Genomic DNA, 19,807 nt, shown 5'->3' with positions numbered 1-19,807 from the left:
GAACCAACACACCGTTATAAGAATTGTCTGACTAACTAATGTATCACCAACAGGAAGCAAGCTGCCTTGCCCTTTGCCAACAAACTTGCCCCAACAGCTCTCCAATAAGAGCACTCCACATGACGATGGTGACACACCCACCTCTCCCGCACTGGTACCAACCAAGTCAGAGAAACCTGCCTTCCTTAGACTGAAGAAGCAGAGTAACATCACATCTCCCATCATGAACAAGACTGCTGAGGATGCTGGGAGTTTGAAAAGTCCAGTGAAAGATCCAAGTGATTCTGTAACTGTGGCTAGCAAGCTTCCGATGTTCCGTCAGAAAACCCCCCCTAAAGGAAAACGCAGCAAACCCCTTAAGAAATTTGAGCAAACTGTGAACTCTGAAACACTATCTGAAACACAATCTACACCAGTACAATATCATGTGTCGCTGATCACAGATAACTCTCAGATAGAAGATCAACAAACCAAACCAGCAACAGGCTCCTCACTAGTAGCAGACTGTAGCACTGAGCTTGTAAAATATCAAACAGATAAACCAGCAATCACTGGAACGAAGGAATCACTGAAGGACAGCAGTAGTAGTACACCTGAAACAAAACTGGATGCAAAATCGGAAATTGCACAAGAAAAATCCCTGTCAGTCAGAACTACCTCTATTACACAGAAACATCAAACCAAACCACCCCCAGATCTCTCATCAGAGATTGACCGCGACTATGTGGAAGCCTTAACAGATACACCACAGCTGCTGACAGGTAATGTAGAGCCAGGTGTCGTTGTGGAGAAACGCCCATCTGAACCAAGCCCCATTGTGTCTGCCTCAGGCACACCTACCCATGAGGAAGTAATATATGCATCTACCAAGCCTGCATTGACTGACCGCATTCATACTGACACTGACACCCGAACCAATCAGAAGAGTAATGAGAGCAATGACAATAAAAATGCCTCCACTGTGGTTGAAAGTGGAGATAGTCTCAATATGGCAACACAGACAAATCTGATTGGCTTGGAGGAAAAATCAAAGGCACTAGCTAATGTTCAAACCCCAGATATAGTACCTATTGGTAATGTCATAGATTCTGATATATCCATAGTTTTTAGGAAAGAGAGTGAAGTACAGAAGGAGGGAGAGCCAGTGAAGGTCTCAGACATTCTAACAAAGGGTGGGATTGTTCAGAAAACAGTTGAAAATGGAGAGGTCCAACTGAACAAAGAGGTTCCTTCACTGACACATAATTTGGCAAATGCACATAGGCAGCCACACAAAGGAAAGAAACAAGAGGACAAACCCCATGAGGCAGCCAATAAGAGTACCGTAACTAAGATGGACGCAAAACAGGAATCAAAGACCATAACCACAAAGGCTAAGGAAAAGAAGAAGGTGACAAAACAAGAAGATAGACCAAGTGAAGGAGTGACTAAAAACACAGTCTTTAAGATATTAGACACAAAACAGGAATCAAAAACCATAAGCACAAAATCTCAGGATGAGAAGGTATTGGTCCTCAAAGAACCCCCTAAAACTCAAAAAGCAACCCCCAATACTGAACTACCTCTTCAGCCGCCAACTTCTCTGAAGCACCCCTCTCCCTTTAAACCTCTCCCTTTGAAACAGGCCTCTCCCTCCAGCTGGTTAGATGTGGAGCACAGATCCAAGCGGGAGCAGAAGAAGGAGACCAAGAGGAGGCTGGACTGTTCAGCCAGCGAGGATGAGAGTCTGGCTGAGTCTGACGATGTGGAGGACTTCATAAGGAACATAAAGGAACTGGGCACCCCCTTTTCCCTGCCCTCCAAGAGGCACCACAGTCATCCCAAGACCCCCTCACCCCCCTTTGCTCTGCCCGCCATCAAGGAGGACCGCTTCGAGAACCCCTTTGATGCTGAGGGCTTTCAGTTTGGCCTGAAGAAGAGGACGAAGGATAAAGTAACCCCGGCCATGTTGATAAAGAAACAGCCTCACAGGGAGGACAAGACACGGACAAGACAGAATAGAGCAGAGGGTAGCCTTCTCTACAAAGCTCTCCAGTCTCCATCTAGAGCCCTGAGAAAACCAGGGTATCAAACAGACAGGAAAGATGGAGAGGTGGAAGTGAAGGTAGAAGTGAAGAGGGAGGTAGAGAAGGAAGAGGAGCAAGGGAAAGGAGAAGAAACCGGGCAGCTCTCGTCGCGGCTTGGAAGGATGTCCATACTGTCCAAATTGTTGAGTTCCCCCAAGACTTCCGGAAAGGGCAAAGGGGATCCTTCCTCCTCAGTCTCTATTGGAGCTCCTCCTTCTCTTACAACCCAGGGCACAGTGCCAGGAAGGGCGGGCGGGAGCGGTATGGATCCAGGCCTGCTTGTGGGTGTGGGTGCAGCTTGTGAGTCAATAATCAGTCCCTCTTCATCTCCTTCTTTGCCCTCATTCACTGAGCTAAAGCTACCAGATCACCTGGAGAAATGTCTCAGGGAAGACAAAAGAGCTTCACAGAGTAATGTTACACAGAGTGCTTTGGTTAGTACTGTAATGGACCTAGGTCAGGGTGCTGGACTTCCTCCTCTAAATATGAGCGTAAAGGGACTAACGTTACGACATCTTTCAACCGATAACCATCTCCCACAGGCCCCTCTGAATGGTCTTCTTACAGCCAACACAAAGGTAAGAGTCTCAGATGACTGCATGAAACCAACTGACAGTTTGGGGTTTTGCATTGTTGCTGTGTCTACCTTATTTTATTTATCTGTCTAAAATCTCTTTAGCCAGGTAGGGCAGACCGGGGTTGGTTGTCTCACAGGTTGGTCAATTTATAACAGGATGACAAAACATTGAAGTGACGGGAATTTGTGTTCTTCTTCATAGGTAAAAATAAATATTTAAAAAAGATCCACGTATCCTGTATCCAACAGTTATGTTTGTTGAAAAGTTCTTATTTCGGAGTTCCTAGGTCAAGCCATGTGGTAACTAGCATCTTAATTAGCGGGTGGTTGGGCCATCTTAATTAGCGGGTGGTTGGGCCATCTTAATTAGCGGGTGGTTAGGCCATCTTATTTCGCGGGTGGTTGGGCCATCTTAATTAGCGGGTGGTTGGGCCATCTTATTTAGTGGGTGGTTGGGCGCATACACACGCAAATGTACTCAAAATGTTATTCTCACGGCATAAAATGCTGAATTTTGTTAGGAATATTGTTGGCTGCTTTTCCTTCACTCTGCGGTCCGACTCATCCCGAACCATCTCAATTGGGTTGAGGTCAGGGTATTGTGGAAGCCAGGTCATCTGATGCAGCACTCCATCACTCTCCTTCTTGGTAAAATAGCCCTTACACAGCCTGGAGGTGTGTTGAGTCATTGTCCTGTTGAAAAACAAATGATAGTCCCACTAAGCTCAAACCAGATGGAATGGCGTATTGCTGCAGAATGCTGTGATAGCCATGCTGGTTAAGTGTGCCTTGAATTCTAAATAAATCAGACAGTGTCACCAGCAAAGCACCCCCACACCATAACACCACACCTATGCTTTACGGCGGGAAATACACATGCGGAGTTCATCCCTTCACCCACTCTGCTTCTCACAAAGACACGGCGGTTGGGACCAAAAAAGGCTGGTAACTCTAATGAACTTGTCCTCTGCAGCAGAGGTAACTCTGGGTCTTCCATTCCTGTGGCGGTCCTCATGAAAGCCATTTTCATCATAGCGCTTAATGGTTTTTGCGACTGCACTTGAAGAAACTTTCAAAGTTCTTGAAATGTTCCGAAACGACTGACGTCTTTCTCTTTGCTTATTTGAGCTGTTCTTACCATGATATGGACTTGGTCTTTTACCAAATAGGGTTATCTTCTGTATACCACCCCTACCTTGTCACAGCACAACTGATTGGCTCAAATGATTAAGAAGGGAAGAATTTCCACAAAATTAACTTTTAACAAGGCACACCTGTTAATTTAAATGCGTTCCAGGGGACTACCTCGTGAAGCTTGTTGAGAGAATGCCAAGCGTGTGCAAAGCTGTCATCAAGGCAAGGGGTGGCTATTTGAAGAATCTCAAATATGAAATATATTTTGGTTACTACATGATTCCATATGTGTTGTTTCATAGTTTTGATGTTTTCACTATTATTCTACAATGTAGAAAATAGTAAAAATAAAGAAAAATGAGTAGATGTTCTAAAACTTTTGACCGTTTAGTATAGCTATGGTTGTCTCCACCTGCTTCTATTATATTCGCTCAGTACCATCACTGCTTTACTGCTTCAAGCTGATAAATCACTTTAACAACTGAGTTGAGTTTTGACCTGCAAGGCATTATTTTATGGACTGGGCAGGTCCTTCAGAAACGGTTCACCTTGAACAAAGTCCTGGCAGTGACAGTATTATCTATCCCCAGGGCCACACATCACTAAATCACCTCAGGTCCATCTTTTTCTTTTGGAATGTTGAAATCCATTCACAAGTTGTAGATCTTTACAATTTATGTCTCTTAGAAACAAGCCATACATTGTTTACAAGGAAAGACGAGAAGAAAAGGCATTCTTCACAATAAATGTTTCATATACGTCCAGAACGACCTCATTTTGTGCACCAGTTTTTATCAACATGCGAATAGCCCGACTTCTCTCGTGCTGTTCTGTTTATATGAGCCAGATGCCACGATTGCCATCTTACTTCCTTCCCAGCAAGCAGTGGGTGTAGACCAACAACGTTTTTTTCTTACACACCAAATACCATGTAGATGACTAACTATAGCTGGCAAATTTTTAACTGCTAGTCTTTTGAGTTATTTTTATCTGGAGGCGGTCCATAGTTTTGTCGGGAGTACAGGAAATACACAGGATACTTCTGCTTTTCCACCCCCCAGTCCCTCAGAAGAAAATGAAAGACAGCATGCTCTCTTTTCCTTTGCAGATTCCAGAAGCGAGAGGGTTTCATAAACGGCCTGGGAAGGTACAGTTGACTTTACATTAAACTAACTATCCAATATCCAGTGTTTTACAGTAACACACTGATATTATAATATGATGCAAGGTATACACCTCGTGGTGTTTTGGAGAGTTCTAAATGATTTACTCTCATATAATTATTCATATTTCATGGTGATAATCCTGATAGATATTTAATAAAACAACATCTGCAGTATTCAATTATATTTTACACACTAAAAACAAATGGTTCTATATAGTGCCAAATAAGGGCTATTTGGTTCGTAACGATAGTGGATCCTATTTTGGTGTTACATAGAACCGTTTTTTGAAGGTTCTATAAGGAACCATGTTCATAATGTTCTAAATGGAACCTTTATGGTGATTTAAAGAACCATTTCCTAAGGTTCTATAAAGAACCAATAACTAAAGGTTCTATATAGCACCAAAAAGGGTTCCGCTATCATCATTAACTCTTTTTGGTGCTATATAGAATCGTTATGATCTACAAAACCTTTTGAATGAAGAACCATCAGGATTTTTTTATTCTGGTTAGCCATATTATATTGTAAAAAACCCATAGGTGTCCTTATTGTGTTAATGACAAGATGAATCAGGTGCTAGCTCTGGAATGGCTGGGTGTCCCTGAGGAGAGAATTCAGAACCACTAATTTAGACAACAGTTCTCAATAGACTCAAGGCCATACGTGGGTTTTTCACAAGGCACCAACACTGGCCATAGTCATATTTAATATGTAACAGATTAGATCAACTGGAATGACACTCACTCACGGTTGCACGAAAAGATATGGGTGCAAACCACACCCCAAAATATTCTAATGAGCCACCGCCCCTACACTTTAATTATCACTTAAACAGGAAATAAACCTTTTCTGAACTGCAAAAAAACATTGAAGGGCTCAAAGGGTTCTTTGAGTTATTATGGTTCCACATAGAACAATCACCCTTCCCAAAGAACCCTTGAGGAACCCTTTTTTCTAAGTGTGTTTAAGAAGTTACAAGTGGCCATGATACAACCACCAAGTGTCACATGTAATGACCATGAAATATACTTACTGTCCATCTCTACTTCCTGTTGTAGATAGTGCTCCATGAGCAGGCTCAGTTTGAAGGAGAGGCCTACGAGGTGTTTGGTGACGTGGAGGATGCCTCCATGATGAAGCTGTCTCCTGTCATCTCAGTCAGGGTCATCAGGGGATGGTAAGACCGTTTGTTGGGGACAACATTCTTCCCTCGTTCCCTTACTCTTTATTCCATCAATAAATGCTTAGATTAATAAAAATCTCACACACATAAAAATCTTATTAACTTGACACAATCCTTTATGAATTGATGAATGTCTCATATTAACGAGGCATGACAGCAACTCTAAACATATTGTCACTGTTATGAACATGCCTCTGTGTGTCATCACTTCCTGTCTGTGTAGCTGGCTGCTATATGAGAAGCCAGGGTTCCAGGGGCGGACCATCGCCTTGGAGGAGGGCCCCATGGAGCTGGTCAACGTGTGGGCAGAGGAGGTGACATCAGGGGCACTGGACCAGATGGATCAGCCTGTCCCAACTTCACCCATGATCATCGGATCCATCCGCCTGGCAGTGAGGGACTACAGTTTACCTCAGATTGACCTGTACACTGAGGTGAATGGTCTGGGGAGGATGTCATCATTCTGTGACGACTCCATTGAGATCTGTTCCTATGGGAACATACAGAACACCGGCTCCATCAAGGTCCACTCTGGAGTGTAAGTTCTACCCTCATACCAACACGGTTGAAGGTCCAAATCATAGTCCAGATATTGCTATAATATTCAATTGAATCCAGTATACTGGACTACATCGCCCCAGCAGGCTTGCTATTGCTCAAAAGCGTGTTGAAATGGATGAAACAGTTTGCAAACTATAATTTTGCATGTTCATTCATGATTTTGCGTATGCATTATTGTTGGCAATTCTTCTCATAGACAGAGCTTACTTCGCATTAGATATACCGTGTCATATGAAATACAGAATAAGACCTGAGAGTGTGTTGGTCTGGCATCTTCTCTTTCCTCAGTGGAATGCAGGCTGGCCTGTTTGTTTGTTGGAGTGACTTAAACCTGCCGTTAGATGTTTTCACTCAGTCACACAAACTGTTGTTGTTTTCTATATACAGTAGTTACCTTGGTGATTTTATATATGTGACCGACCGGCTCGATTCGGTCTTATGTAGCAAAATTTAAAATGGTGCTTTTTACATTGGAAAAAAGTAGAGACTCCGAGCTAGAAAATGGTATTTCATACACTACAGTTGAGGAACAATGGGAAAGTAATTCTGCTTTGAAAGTTGAAAAACTTGTATCCTCACTTTTGAGAAAATGGCCTTTGAATGTTTTGGTACACCTACTGGAGACCTCTTTGTCTACACCCATTCAGCATAGTTCACACCCTCTTAAGCTTTATCCCAACCCATCTCTTTAAGAGTTGATCCAAGAGTTCTGTCTTAAAAACAGCAGTCAAGCACCCGAGCTAACTGGCTAACGTTGGTTAGCTTGCTAGCTACTACCAGACACAAGTGTGAGAACAGCTTACTCTGACCATTTTACTCATCCTAGCAGAGCTGGTTAGGCTGATGTTATCCAGAGCATAGTGTTGAGCGTTTGTAAATTTGTCAGTTATTCTGAGCTCTGGCACACTCTGGCCAGAGCGAATTTACCAGCTACATCTATCAACAGTTGTTGTAATGACATCATTGCCATTCTATTGAAATTGTTACTTGCATAGTGGAGTCTTTTGTTAAGAAATGTAGCTAGCTAGCTAAACAATGAACCATAATCCCAAGTTATTACGTTACTAACCTGCATGAATCTGCAGGTAGCTAACCAATCAGGTTCAATGTTAGCTAGCATTAGGCTATAACTAGCAATGCAAATGGCTCTGAGAAACAAATAATATTACTACACAGATCATACATGTAACGTTAGCTGACCTAACAACAGAAATCAGGCACCCAAAGTAACTGACTAATGTTGGCTAGCTTGCTAGCTACTTCCAGACACAAATGAGAGAACAGCTCACCCTGACCATTTTACTTGAAATGGATACTTGCATAGTGGAGTCTTTTGTTAAGACATGTAGCTAACAAACTAAACAATGAACCATAATCCCAACTCATGAACATTACTACCCTGCATGATTCTGCAGATAGCTAACCAACCAGGTTCAATGTTAGCGTGCTAACATTAGGCTATAACTAGCAAAACAAATGGCTCTGAGATACGAATAATATTACTACACAGATCATACACGTAACACGTCAGCTAGCGAGCCAGTCAGCTAACGTTAGCTAGCTAGCTAACAGTACACTAACTTGAAATTGAAAACAACTTTGTGACAAAAATGTGAAATGTGTAATATCTGAAAATGGAGCTAGCTAGACTATCTTACCCGTATGGATGGACGCTTCTCCCTCTCTCACGGATGCCATGGTTGCCCTTAGTTTGAAGATGTAATCCGGAGACAGGTGTTTTCTCCATTAGTTATCATACTCTAATTCCATTGATTTCAAAACTCGGTCCTCCAGAAAGTGGAGCGCAACACTTATGCATTTCTACTATGCAATATATATATATATATATATTTTAAAGCCGTATTAGACAGAATTACCTACACATAACGTTACTGACCAGCTCAAATAGACAGAAGTGTGCTACATGGCAGACCAATCCGAATCTCTTGGCATATCCAGCTAACTCACTATCTCAACAAATCATTGCTTTCTTTTTCTGTTGTTAAACCAACTAGGCTCGTAATTTTTTTTTTAAATCTTCATATTTACAGATGACATACATGTTTGTTATTAAGACACATGAAGTTCGCATTTTGATAAAAAAATATATATATACGTTCAAATGGCTCTCCTGTGAAGTACTGACGTGCAATATACGTCTAGTTTCCTGAAACGAGTCACATATATCGTCATTTTAGATATAGTTTAGGATATCTACTCATGTCTGTCTTGTGAAGGAGAATCACGGGGCTAACACCCTGAGATTGTATTGGGATTTTCTTTATTATTAATATTTACATGGGAGCTGAAAAACAAAGGTGTGATGTACATCACTTAGTGTCTAATCTTTGTATGCGGTGTGTGTGTGTGTGTGGGCCTTTTCCCTGTCCTGTAGCTGGCTGGTGTATAGTGACCCAGGGTTTGGGGGTCTGCTAGCGGTGTTGGAGGTGGGAGAGTATCCCTGTCCGGAGGCCTGGGGATTCCCTCAGCCGTTCATCGGATCTCTGAAACCCCTCAAAATGGTATCATTATGGCATTCTTACTTACAGTGCCTTGCGAAAGTATTCGGCCCCCTTGAACTTTGCGACCTTTCGCCACATTTCAGGCTTCAAACATAAAGATATAAAACTGTATTTTTTTGTGAAGAATCAACAACAAGTGGGACACAATCATGAAGTGGAACGACATTTATTGGATATTTCAAACTTTTTTAACAAATCAAAAACTGAAAAATTGGGCGTGCAAAATTATTCAGCCCCCTTAAGTTAATACTTTGTAGCGCCACCTTTTGCTGCGATTACAGCTGTAAGTCGCTTGGGGTATGTCTCTATCAGTTTTGCACATCGAGAGACTGACATTTTTTCCCATTCCTCCTTGCAAAACAGCTCGAGCTCAGTGAGGTTGGATGGAGAGCATTTGTGAACAGCAGTTTTCAGTTCTTTCCACAGATTCTCGATTGGATTCAGGTCTGGACTTTGACTTGGCCATTCTAACACCTGGATATGTTTATTTTTGAACCATTCCATTGTAGATTTTGCTTTATGTTTTGGATCATTGTCTTGTTGGAAGACAAATCTTCGTCCCAGTCTCAGGTCTTTTGCAGACTCCATCAGGTTTTCTTCCAGAATGGTCCTGTATTTGGCTCCATCCATCTTCCCATCAATTTTAACCATCTTCCCTGTCCCTGCTGAAGAAAAGCAGGCCCAAACCATGATGCTGCCACCACCATGTTTGACAGTGGGGATGGTGTGTTCAGCTGTGTTGCTTTTACGCCAAACATAATGTTTTGCATTGTTGCCAAAAAGTTCAATTTTGGTTTCATCTGACCAGAGCACTTTCTTCCACATGTTTGGTGTGTCTCCCAGGTGGCTTGTGGCAAACTTTAAACGACACTTTTTATGGATATCTTTAAGAAATGGCTTTCTTCTTGCCACTCTTCCATAAAGGCCAGATTTGTGCAATATACGACTGATTGTTGTCCTATGGACAGAGTTTCCCACCTCAGCTGTAGATCTCTGCAGTTCATCCAGAGTGATCATGGGCCTCTTGGCTGCATCTCTGATCAGTCTTCTCCTTGTATGAGTTGAAAGTTTAGAGGGACGGCCAGGTCTTGGTAGATTTACAGTGGTCTGATACTACTTCCATTTCAATATTATCGCTTGCACAGTGCTCCTTGGGATGTTTAAAGCTTGGGAAATCTTTTTGTATCCAAATCCGGCTTTAAACTTCTTCACAACAATATCTCGGACCTGCCTGGTGTGTTCCTTGTTCTTCATGATGCTCTCTGCGCTTTTAACGGACCTCTGAGACTATCACAGTGCAGGTGCATTTATACGGAGACTTGATTACACACAGGTGGATTGTATTTATCATCATTAGTCATTTAGGTCAACATTGGATCATTCAGAGATCCTCACTGAACTTCTGGAGAGAGTTTGCTGCACTGAAAGTAAAGGGGCTGAATAATTTTGCACGCCCAATTTTTCAGTTTTTGATTTGTTAAAAAAGTTTGAAACATCCAATAAATGTCGTTCCACTTCATGATTGTGTCCCACTTGTTGTTGATTCTTCACAAAAAAATACAGTTTTATATCTTTATGTTTGAAGCCTGAAATGTGGCAAAAGGTCGCAAAGTTCAAGGGGGCCGAATACTTTCGCAAGTCACTGTATTTTCTGACAATCACTTTCCCCATATAGCTTCCACTGTTTTATCTCTATGATGTTAAAAGCCTACTGTGTGGTTTTCCGTGTCTTACAGGGTGGGATAAAGGTGGAGCATTCTAATGAAGTAAAGGTACGTCTCCCCTCTGTGAATTCTTCTGTTTTTATAGCTATTTCCATGGCCATTCATATTTACATCAGTGTTTAAGGATGAAAAAAATAAACATACAGTCAGTGAATGACAGCGGGAAGTTTCAACAACTGCAAGAGCCTCTTATCACAAAACTCATAATAACCAAAGGCTTGTAAAATGTTATTCTTGTGACATGGCTGAAGACAAGCTGTGATCTGATGACATGGCATATTATTATAGCTCCGCTGCCATCCTAAATCCTCTGCCTTATCAAATCTGCCCGTTGTGAATCAGACAGACAGGCCTGTTGTTGCAGGTGAATTGGCCAGTGACTAGTGAGAGAACTATGTGTGCACTGGCAGCTCTATGGACACATGGCACCAGTGTGCCGTCTCTGCATGCTCTCACTCTCGCTGTCTAACCCAGAAGACAGGCCTGTGGTTACCAGTAGAGCTGTTTGTTTAGGTCAATTTCAGTAGTCAATCTAAAATGTAGAAATATGCAAGCACAGTTTATGCGTTTTCAAGGGGCTGATAATGTAGTTGTCTGGCCCAGTATGTGCTGAACATTTGTGTATCCATTCAAGTATATGATTGATTTATAGGTTAGGAAAAAGTACCATGTAGCCATCTGGGCTTAAATTACACTGACAGACAGGCAGTGGTGAAATACAGTATGTTTTGGCCAGATGGCACAGGGCCTAGGGAGCTGGAATCTGTGGTATGAGGAGCATGCAGCCCTGGCATGGGGATGGGGACAGCATGGAACACACTGCCCACCTCAGCACATCAGCCTAAACTTGAACCCCTTCTCTCCCCCTCAGGCTCTGGTGTTCGAGAGGCCGTGCTTTGAGGGCAAGTGTGTGGAGATTGACGATGATGTGTACGACTTCAGAGAGGGAGGAGATGAGGAAGATGGGGAGGAGGAGGAGGAGGAGGAAGAAGAGAATCCAGTCAAAAGGAAGACATTGTGTTCTGTGGGATCCCTCAAGATCCTTAGAGGACTGTACGTACTTGTGGTTGATCTCAGCTGACATACTGTACAGTAAGGGATAGTATTGTAGAATTGTGTATCTTATCTATGTAATGACCCCCTTCTGCCCATATTAACCTATCATAACACAGATTAATGGTCTATTAATTCTGTACTGTATTGGCTTGTATGTACTCGAACATCACCCTCCTGATTGTCCCTGTAGCTGGGTGGGCTATGATGAGCCAGACTTTGAGGGTCACCAGTATCTCCTGGAGGAAGGGGAGTACCCTGACTGGAGGGAGTGGGGAGGCTACGGAGACCAGCTCCTGTCACTGCGCCGTGTATGCTCTGTAAGTATTGCAACTCTATTCAGACCTGTCTTTGATGGGTTTTGAAGTATGAATGGTCAGGTAGTTGAAAAGATGGGTCTACTTTGATCTTGTTAATCCAGAGGGGCCATTTGAATGGTGTTTGTGTGTACATTCCCTGTGTTGTAGGACTTCCTGTCTCCCCATGTGAAGCTGTTCAGTGAGAGGGACTTTGGGGAGAGAGGGGTCCACATGGACCTGCTGGGGCCTGTCACTAACATGGAGGACACCTGCTGCGGCCCCAAGACGCAGTCCATCAATGTACAGGGTGGAGTGTAAGTCAAATTATCTGACAGTCCTATGTAAGCAGGCCTTGCATCCACTGAAACGCGGTGTGTCATAACTGCACCAAGGCTTGGGCTTGCTGTGCTAGAGATATATATAGGTGGGTCACTCCTATCCTCTTTCCTCTTATTGCAAGCTTTTAATGAACACATACTCACACACACAGCACCGTAGGGCACAAACATGAAAGAGGTGTGTGAATGTCACGCTTAGTAAAGTAATACTGAAGGTTAGACAATGGGTGGAAGAATGAGAGCGCACTCTAGGGTTACATATTCTAAAAGATGAGATTAGGGTGTAAAGGCACAGTGCTGGAGTCAATATTATTATTACGTTTTTCGAAAAGGGAGTGGCCATGTTCCAGACATGAATTGAATCACCTTCAGCTTCATTGGCTATTAGCAGGATGGATGCCGTGCTTTTTTGTATATGGTATATTCAGTTGTCGCAGTGGTTCATAAGCTATCACAAATGTCTCTATGTTAGAATGAAATTAGAACTTTCACTTCCATTTGAATGCATCTTTCCAAACTATTTAGTTATGTAGGGCCAGATTTTGACCCGAGTTAAGTGCATCTAAATGGAACAAAATTCCCTTTTTATGCACTTTTCTTTTTATGCGTACTCTGACCTTGAACTTAAGCATGAGAAAGGCATGCTATTCTCACATAGTTAGATCTAAGGAATCAAGGTGTGGCAGAGGTGTATTCTGAACTTTACTTAATTCTCTAATAATTCTACCACATTTACACCACCATTCTCCATGCACTGTAATTTGCAACTTCATAAGAGCTATTAATAAGAGCCAGGTAAATTAGTAATCCGTTTGGATAAGGAAATTGTAAATATAGGCCTAAATAACACTTGTTTTGGATCTATTTTACCTTTTATAATTGCTGGAGACTAATGTGAAACCAGTCATATGGCAGCGAACTGAAGTATATCAAGCATATCCCACAGTAAAGTTTATGAAATGCTGTGCCATTATGCAGAATGTTTTGTGTACGGCCTTTTAACATGCAGGGATGGGCACTCTCGAATGTCTTAATTATAGGTTACCTCGACTTTCTCTGTCTCCTATTTCTATCATGTTAAATATTAGCCACTTTCATTATCAACCGTCAGTAGGACTAATAACCACCCATATTTAACTGCCAATTTACTGTTAGTTCCCTTCAGTTGGTATAGCCTACATTATCATTCTATTTAATTCCATTGTTGTATTTACCTAAGTTTGCTTCCTCTGTAAACGCCGTTACGGATGTGTGGTTGTTGCTGAGGATCGTTAGTAACAGTTGATGATTAAAAAAATACATGTCGGCTAATTTGTTTGGCTAGTATGGAGCTACAGCTATTGATTTAAGTTATAAACATCTAATACTAGGGCTGTTGGTTTGGTAGTAATATAATGGAGTTACAGCTAGTGATTTAAGATATAAACATCTAATGCTAGGGCTGTTGGTTTGGTAGTAATATAATGGAGTTACAGCTAGTGATTTAAGTTATAAACATCTAATGCTAGGGCTGTTGGTTTGGTAGTAATATAATGGAGTTACAGCTAGTGATTTAAGTTATAAACATCTAATGCTAGGGCTGTTGGTTTGGTAGTAATATAATGGAGTTACAGCTAGTGATTTAAGCTATAAACATCTAATGCTAGGGCTGTTGGTTTGGTAGTAATATAATGGAGTTACAGCTAGTGATTTAAGTTATAAACATCTAATGCGCCGAATACACCTTACCGTGAAATGCTTACTTACAAGCCCTTAACCAACCGTGCAGTTCAAGAAGAGTTAAGAAAATATTTACCAAATAAACTAAAGTAAAAATAATAAGTAACACAATAAAATAACAATAACGACGCTATATACAGGGGGTACCAGTACCATGTCAGTGTGTGGGGGTACAGGTTAGTCGAGATCATTTGTACATGTAGGTAGTGGTGAAGTGACTATGTATAGATAATAAACAGAGAGTAGCAGCAGTGTACAAACAAATGGAGGGGGGTTAATGTAAATAGTCCGGTGACCATTTTATTAATTGTTCAGCACTCATATGGCTTGGGGGTAGAAGCTGTTAAGGAGCCTTTTGGACCAAGACTTGGCGCTCCGGTACCGCTTGCCGTGTGGTAGCAGAGAAAACAGTCTATGACTTCGGTGACTGGAGTCTCTGACAATTTTATGGGCTTTCCTCTGACACCGCCTATTATATAGGTCCTGGATGGCAGGAAGCTTGGCCCCAGTGATGCACTGGGCCGTACACACTACCCTCTGTAGCGCCTTATGGTCATATGCCGAGCAGTTGCAATACCAGGCGGTAATGTAGCCGGTCAGGATGCTTTTGATGATGCAGCTGTAGAACTTTTTTATGATCTGGGGACCCATTCCAAATCTTTTCAGTCTCCTGGGGGGAAAAAGGTTTTGTCGTGCCCTCTTCATGACCGTCTTGGTGTGTTTAGACCATGATAATTTGAAACTCCCGAACCGCTTCACTACAGCCCCGTCAATGTTATTGGGGGCCTGTTCGGCCCGCCCTATCCTGTACTCCACGATCAACTACAGGGCGGTAATCATTTAGGTTACCTTTGCTTCCTTGGGTACAGGGACTATGGTGGTCTGCTTGAAACATGTAGTTATTACAGACTCGGTCAGGGAGAGGTTGAAAATGTCAGTGAAGTTAGAGGACTTGAGACTACAGTCAAATGATAAGGCCTATAATGATCATATTCAGACCACCTGTTTAAAGTTTATGTAGCACGGGAGGGAATGATACTATTTACAACATGTTATATTGTAAAATTGTACCGTTTTATGGGGTGTCCTACTGTAAGTGTTCATTTGCCAGTTCCAACCTGTTGTGTGCTCTAAACAGGTGGGTTGCCTTTGAGAACCCAATGTTCTCCGGAGAGCTCTACGTTCTAGAGAAAGGCCTCTACGGAAGCCCAGAGGACTGGGGAGGACAGAACCTCAAGATCTCCTCGCTGCAGCCCGTTTTCCAGGTAAAACCGTTGTAAAATAATACTCACAGTAGTATCACCTTTATAGTATCATACTAAGTTTTTACTTGCATGACAGTGATAAGTTGTGAGGTTGGTGAGGATACTTTGAAATGGTTTATCCAGTGACGATAAAGAATGTAATCCATCATTTCCTTCTTTATTACTTTCAGGATAACCAGGGTGGATCAAGCAAGTTCAAGGTAAAGTCAGATAGTGATAAACAAATAGTACTAACTATCTTAACATAGTCAATAATGTATGGGAGTGATTATACCATCAGTTTGCATGAAGAGTAGCCTACGTGTAGTGGAGGGTATAAGCAGGTTTACGCCATATACCCACTTCTTTTTCAGTGGGCATTGCGTATACTCACTTCTAAATTCCCATGATGCGTATGAAAGTAGTGGAGTGGAGATATACCCCGGCTGGTGGACCAGATCAGAATGTTTAGCTTAAAATGTCCTTCTTCACATTTTCAGCACAGCAATTTGCACACGGCTGTAGACCTAGATCGGTGCAAATGTTCCAGAATGCAATTTGCGGGAAAACACTGTTCTAAAATCCATACCACATGTGTGAGCGGTTTCATGGACAGAGTTGGAAATATCTGTTAGAAACGTAGAGAGGGGAGATCTAAAGATGCAACAACTACCATGGGTCACTAAAATGACTAGGTTAATGTCTTTAGCTGCTAAACAATCAAATAAAGTTGAAAGAAAACCAATAGAACAGGAGAAAGCATATGAGGAAGTCTTTATAAAATAATTGCCTCCAAGTTTCTATGGTGGGATTTTAGCTAGAGGCTATCTTGAAGCATGCCTCATAATATGAAGTAAAACGTCCAGGTTTTAAAAAATTAAGGAACATGGAAAAAATATAGCAATGCTAATGATAGGCCTAACCGTCTTCTGGTAGATCAGGTGTCAAACTCATTCCACAGGGGCCGAGGGCCTGCGGGTTTTTGTTCCACCCTTGTACTTGATTGATGATTTAAGGTCACTAATTAGTAAGGAACTTCCCTAACCTGGCTGTCTAGGTCTTAATTGAAAGAAAAAACAAACAAACCCACAGACACTCAGGCCATCCATGGAATGAGTTTGACACCCCTGTGGTAGATGGGAAAGTCTTTCCCCAAAAATCTTCTCAATTAAATGTTAACTAGCTACATAGTAGCCTATGCCTACCTGGCAGAATTATATTATTTGCGTCAATCCTGTGGACATTTGTTTTGCAAACTCCATCTCATGTGCTACAAAAAAACACTACTAACCAAACAACAGTGCTAGGTGCCCGAGCACTTGAATTAAAGGGTAACTACACAATAAATAAATACAAAATCTTCTATTTTTCCCAGACCTCAAAAGTAGTGTGCTGATTGATGTGGTTTAAGCATTGTTGTGGTCTTAGAACATCCAATTTTGTAGTTTTACTATTAAACCTGTGAATTTCAGGCTTAGTTGACAGCATAATTTATCTGTTTAAATAGTAGGCCTACTATTAGACTACTGCACAGTACAGCTTGGGTTGAGCTGTGAAAGACCAATATGGATTTATCATTTTAGGTCATTCAGACTGTATGTCACTGTTTCTCATAGAATTCTTTACACAGGACACCTTTGCTTAGCCGGTTGGGCAGCCGAGGAAATTTTGGGCAAAATTAGAGTATACCCACTTCTCCAGCCACCACTGTAATCCACTGTACATTATGGCGGCCCTGTCTCATGTCAGTCTCCTGTGTATGTACTGTAGGTCCAGCTGTTCTCAGAGCCTGGGTTCCAGGGCAGAGTGGTGGTACTGGAGGACAGTGTGGTATCCCTGGAGGAAGACTTCTCCCCTCGCTCCTGTAGAGTACTGGCTGGGAGGTGAGCAAAAAAATCTGCTTTAAATGCAGCATGTAAACATCAATACTGTGCCTTTTGATAGGAAAAAAATACTGAAAGTGTAGGCTTTCCTTTTCTGTTGTCCAAGAGCCCTCTGAACACTCAAAGGGGACTTAGTACTGGAGAGCGCTATGTTGACTGTGTGCCTCTATGTTATGTTCCAGCTGGGTGGCATATGAGGGATCCCAGTTCACAGAGCACATGTTTGTCCTGGAGGAGGGAGATTACCCTAACACTGAGTCAATGGGCTGTCTGGGTCCTGACTCTACCATCCGCTCCATACAAACCATCAGCCATGTGAGTAGAGTGGATTATGTGTGTTGGCATGGGATGCACGCGTACAGTATTTGTGAACCTAAGTCATGTCTGTGCAAAGTGACTGCATATCTTAGAGATGTCCTGTACCTACAATACCATAATGTATAATCTCAGGTTTTTACCCACCCTCCCCTTCCCCCTTGTCTCTCCAGGAGTTCTCCCTCCCGTCCATAACGCTGTTCAGTAAGGTTGGGTGTAGAGGCCGTAGGGTGGTGCTGACGGGAGAGGCGGTGAACCTGCAGCTGGCTGGGGTTGACAGACGCATACGCTCCCTGGTGATCCACGGAGGAATGTAAGTCACACCTGGATAGGATTTGACCGTTTTTATTAGGCGATTAAAAACAAACATTGACATTTTAAAGAGAGAGTTTCATTTACAATTCATCTTGGTTGGTTGAAGCACTGTCTAAGCAACTAATAAACCATCAACCAGTCCTCTATTTAATCTGTATCCCTGAAGCGATGCAGATTGCGCAATATAAATGTAAAGGTCATTTCCGGAACGCAGTCTCCGCTGACGCGGTAACATTGCCTTTAAATTTCAATCGCGCTGTAAAGCTGAACTTCCGCGATACGGATTGAATAGAGCCCATAGTTTTGCTGGGCTATTGTAAACTGAAACGGTGTAGGAGGGTTGATTGTTTACATTTGAGGTGTGTCAGAGATTTTGTATAAGAAGACCAACTGACTGTGTTGGATTGATTTCTCCTGCCCTACAGTTGGGTGTTGTATGAGGATAGTAACCACCGGGGCCGTCAGATCCTGCTACCGCCAAGCGAACTGAATGATTGGTGTAAGTTCAGCAGCTGGCCGCGAATCGGATCCCTGCGACCACTATTGCAGGTATGGAAGCGTGGAATGGTTCCATTTTAGATTCACATATTGCTGTCTATCCAATACAGTTTTCCCTATAACTAAACAACAGTCAATGGACTGACATGAGATCTGTGTACACAACTCAACTTTTGCACTAATCTCATTTTGTCATCACTGCATGAATTACCCCATAATGCAAATAATATGCAGCCACCTCAAGTTAGGATTTGGATAATGACCACTGTCGGGTGAGAACTCTTATCTTGCCTAGTCAAGCTAATGTTAAGTGTGTTGTTTGCCTATTGACCTCTACAGAAGCAGGTGTACTTCCGTTTGCGGAGCAGAGAGACGGGCGATGTGATGTCCCTGTCAGGGCCTCTGGATGAAATCAAGCTTTTGCGGGTCCAGGCCCTGGAGGAGTCAGGGGGAGTGGACCAGATCTGGATCTACCATGACGGAGTCCTACGCTGCAAGGTACTTCATGGGCTCAAGCTTTTGCACTGAATCATCATTTCCACTCATTCCATCGCCACCAACTTCAAGTGTTGCAGAACTGGCTTCCTCGTTCTTTCAACATAGTTTCATGTCACGTGTTGAGCATATCCCGCCCAGTACAATTGTCAATTATCTCTCATATAAAATCAAATGAAACTTTATCTGTACCATGCTTGTCAGTTTGTATTCATACAGAATCCACCCACACCTGAACCCATATTCTCTGTCTCTATAGCTGGTGGAGGACTGTTGCCTGCAGACATCAGGGAGCATTATCATGGCGGGCAGCAGGCTGAGTGTGTCTCCTCCGGAGCCAGGGATAGACAACCAGCTGTGGAGCATTACCCCAGACGGCCTGGTCCGATGCCACCTCAAACCTGACCTGGTGCTAGAGGTTAAAGGTCAGATCAGTTCTTCTGCTCTCTCTCAGCTAGCCTTACTATCATTAACTAAGAGCTACAAAGATAGCTCTGGCATTCAGCTCAGTCCCCATAGTTATAGTCTGGCTCCATCTGGTGGTAGGTTTAGGAAGTTGTTTGTATTATCCATATGTTGCCACGTCCTCAAGCTATTGAATAGGTAGCCGCCACCAAACCTAGATACACTCTCAAACTTGTATATAATTTTAGCCAGTAGTTTTGAAAGTGGTGCTCACGAGACAAAAGTGGTTCCCGTTTTGTGTACTACGTCA

At 42.5% G+C, this 19,807-nt stretch overlaps 1 protein-coding gene across 3 annotated transcripts in view; it reads left to right on the top strand.

Annotated features, from left to right (window-relative positions):
* LOC139384091 (beta/gamma crystallin domain-containing protein 1-like) overlaps positions 1-19,807 on the top strand; it is a 53,689-nt gene that overhangs the window by 31,994 nt on the left and 1,888 nt on the right. For all 3 annotated transcript variants that reach the window (XM_071128735.1, XM_071128737.1, XM_071128736.1), the window contains 17 exons: positions 54-2,644; positions 4,886-4,924; positions 6,002-6,120; positions 6,350-6,664; positions 9,083-9,209; positions 10,946-10,981; positions 11,805-11,986; positions 12,180-12,306; positions 12,454-12,599; positions 15,481-15,607; positions 15,778-15,807; positions 17,357-17,469; positions 17,652-17,784; positions 17,958-18,097; positions 18,525-18,648; positions 18,937-19,095; positions 19,352-19,517. In XM_071128735.1, the coding sequence (XP_070984836.1) occupies positions 54-2,644; positions 4,886-4,924; positions 6,002-6,120; positions 6,350-6,664; positions 9,083-9,209; positions 10,946-10,981; positions 11,805-11,986; positions 12,180-12,306; positions 12,454-12,599; positions 15,481-15,607; positions 15,778-15,807; positions 17,357-17,469; positions 17,652-17,784; positions 17,958-18,097; positions 18,525-18,648; positions 18,937-19,095; positions 19,352-19,517 (4,674 nt within the window). The remainder of the gene's footprint in view (positions 1-53; positions 2,645-4,885; positions 4,925-6,001; positions 6,121-6,349; positions 6,665-9,082; positions 9,210-10,945; positions 10,982-11,804; positions 11,987-12,179; positions 12,307-12,453; positions 12,600-15,480; positions 15,608-15,777; positions 15,808-17,356; positions 17,470-17,651; positions 17,785-17,957; positions 18,098-18,524; positions 18,649-18,936; positions 19,096-19,351; positions 19,518-19,807) is intronic.

Source organism: Oncorhynchus clarkii, chromosome 25 (genome assembly GCF_045791955.1).
Source record: "Oncorhynchus clarkii lewisi isolate Uvic-CL-2024 chromosome 25, UVic_Ocla_1.0, whole genome shotgun sequence".
Taxonomy (NCBI): Eukaryota; Metazoa; Chordata; class Actinopteri; order Salmoniformes; family Salmonidae; genus Oncorhynchus; species Oncorhynchus clarkii.
Note: the sequence above shows the minus strand (reverse complement) of the source record. Positions and strands in the feature narration are given on the sequence as shown.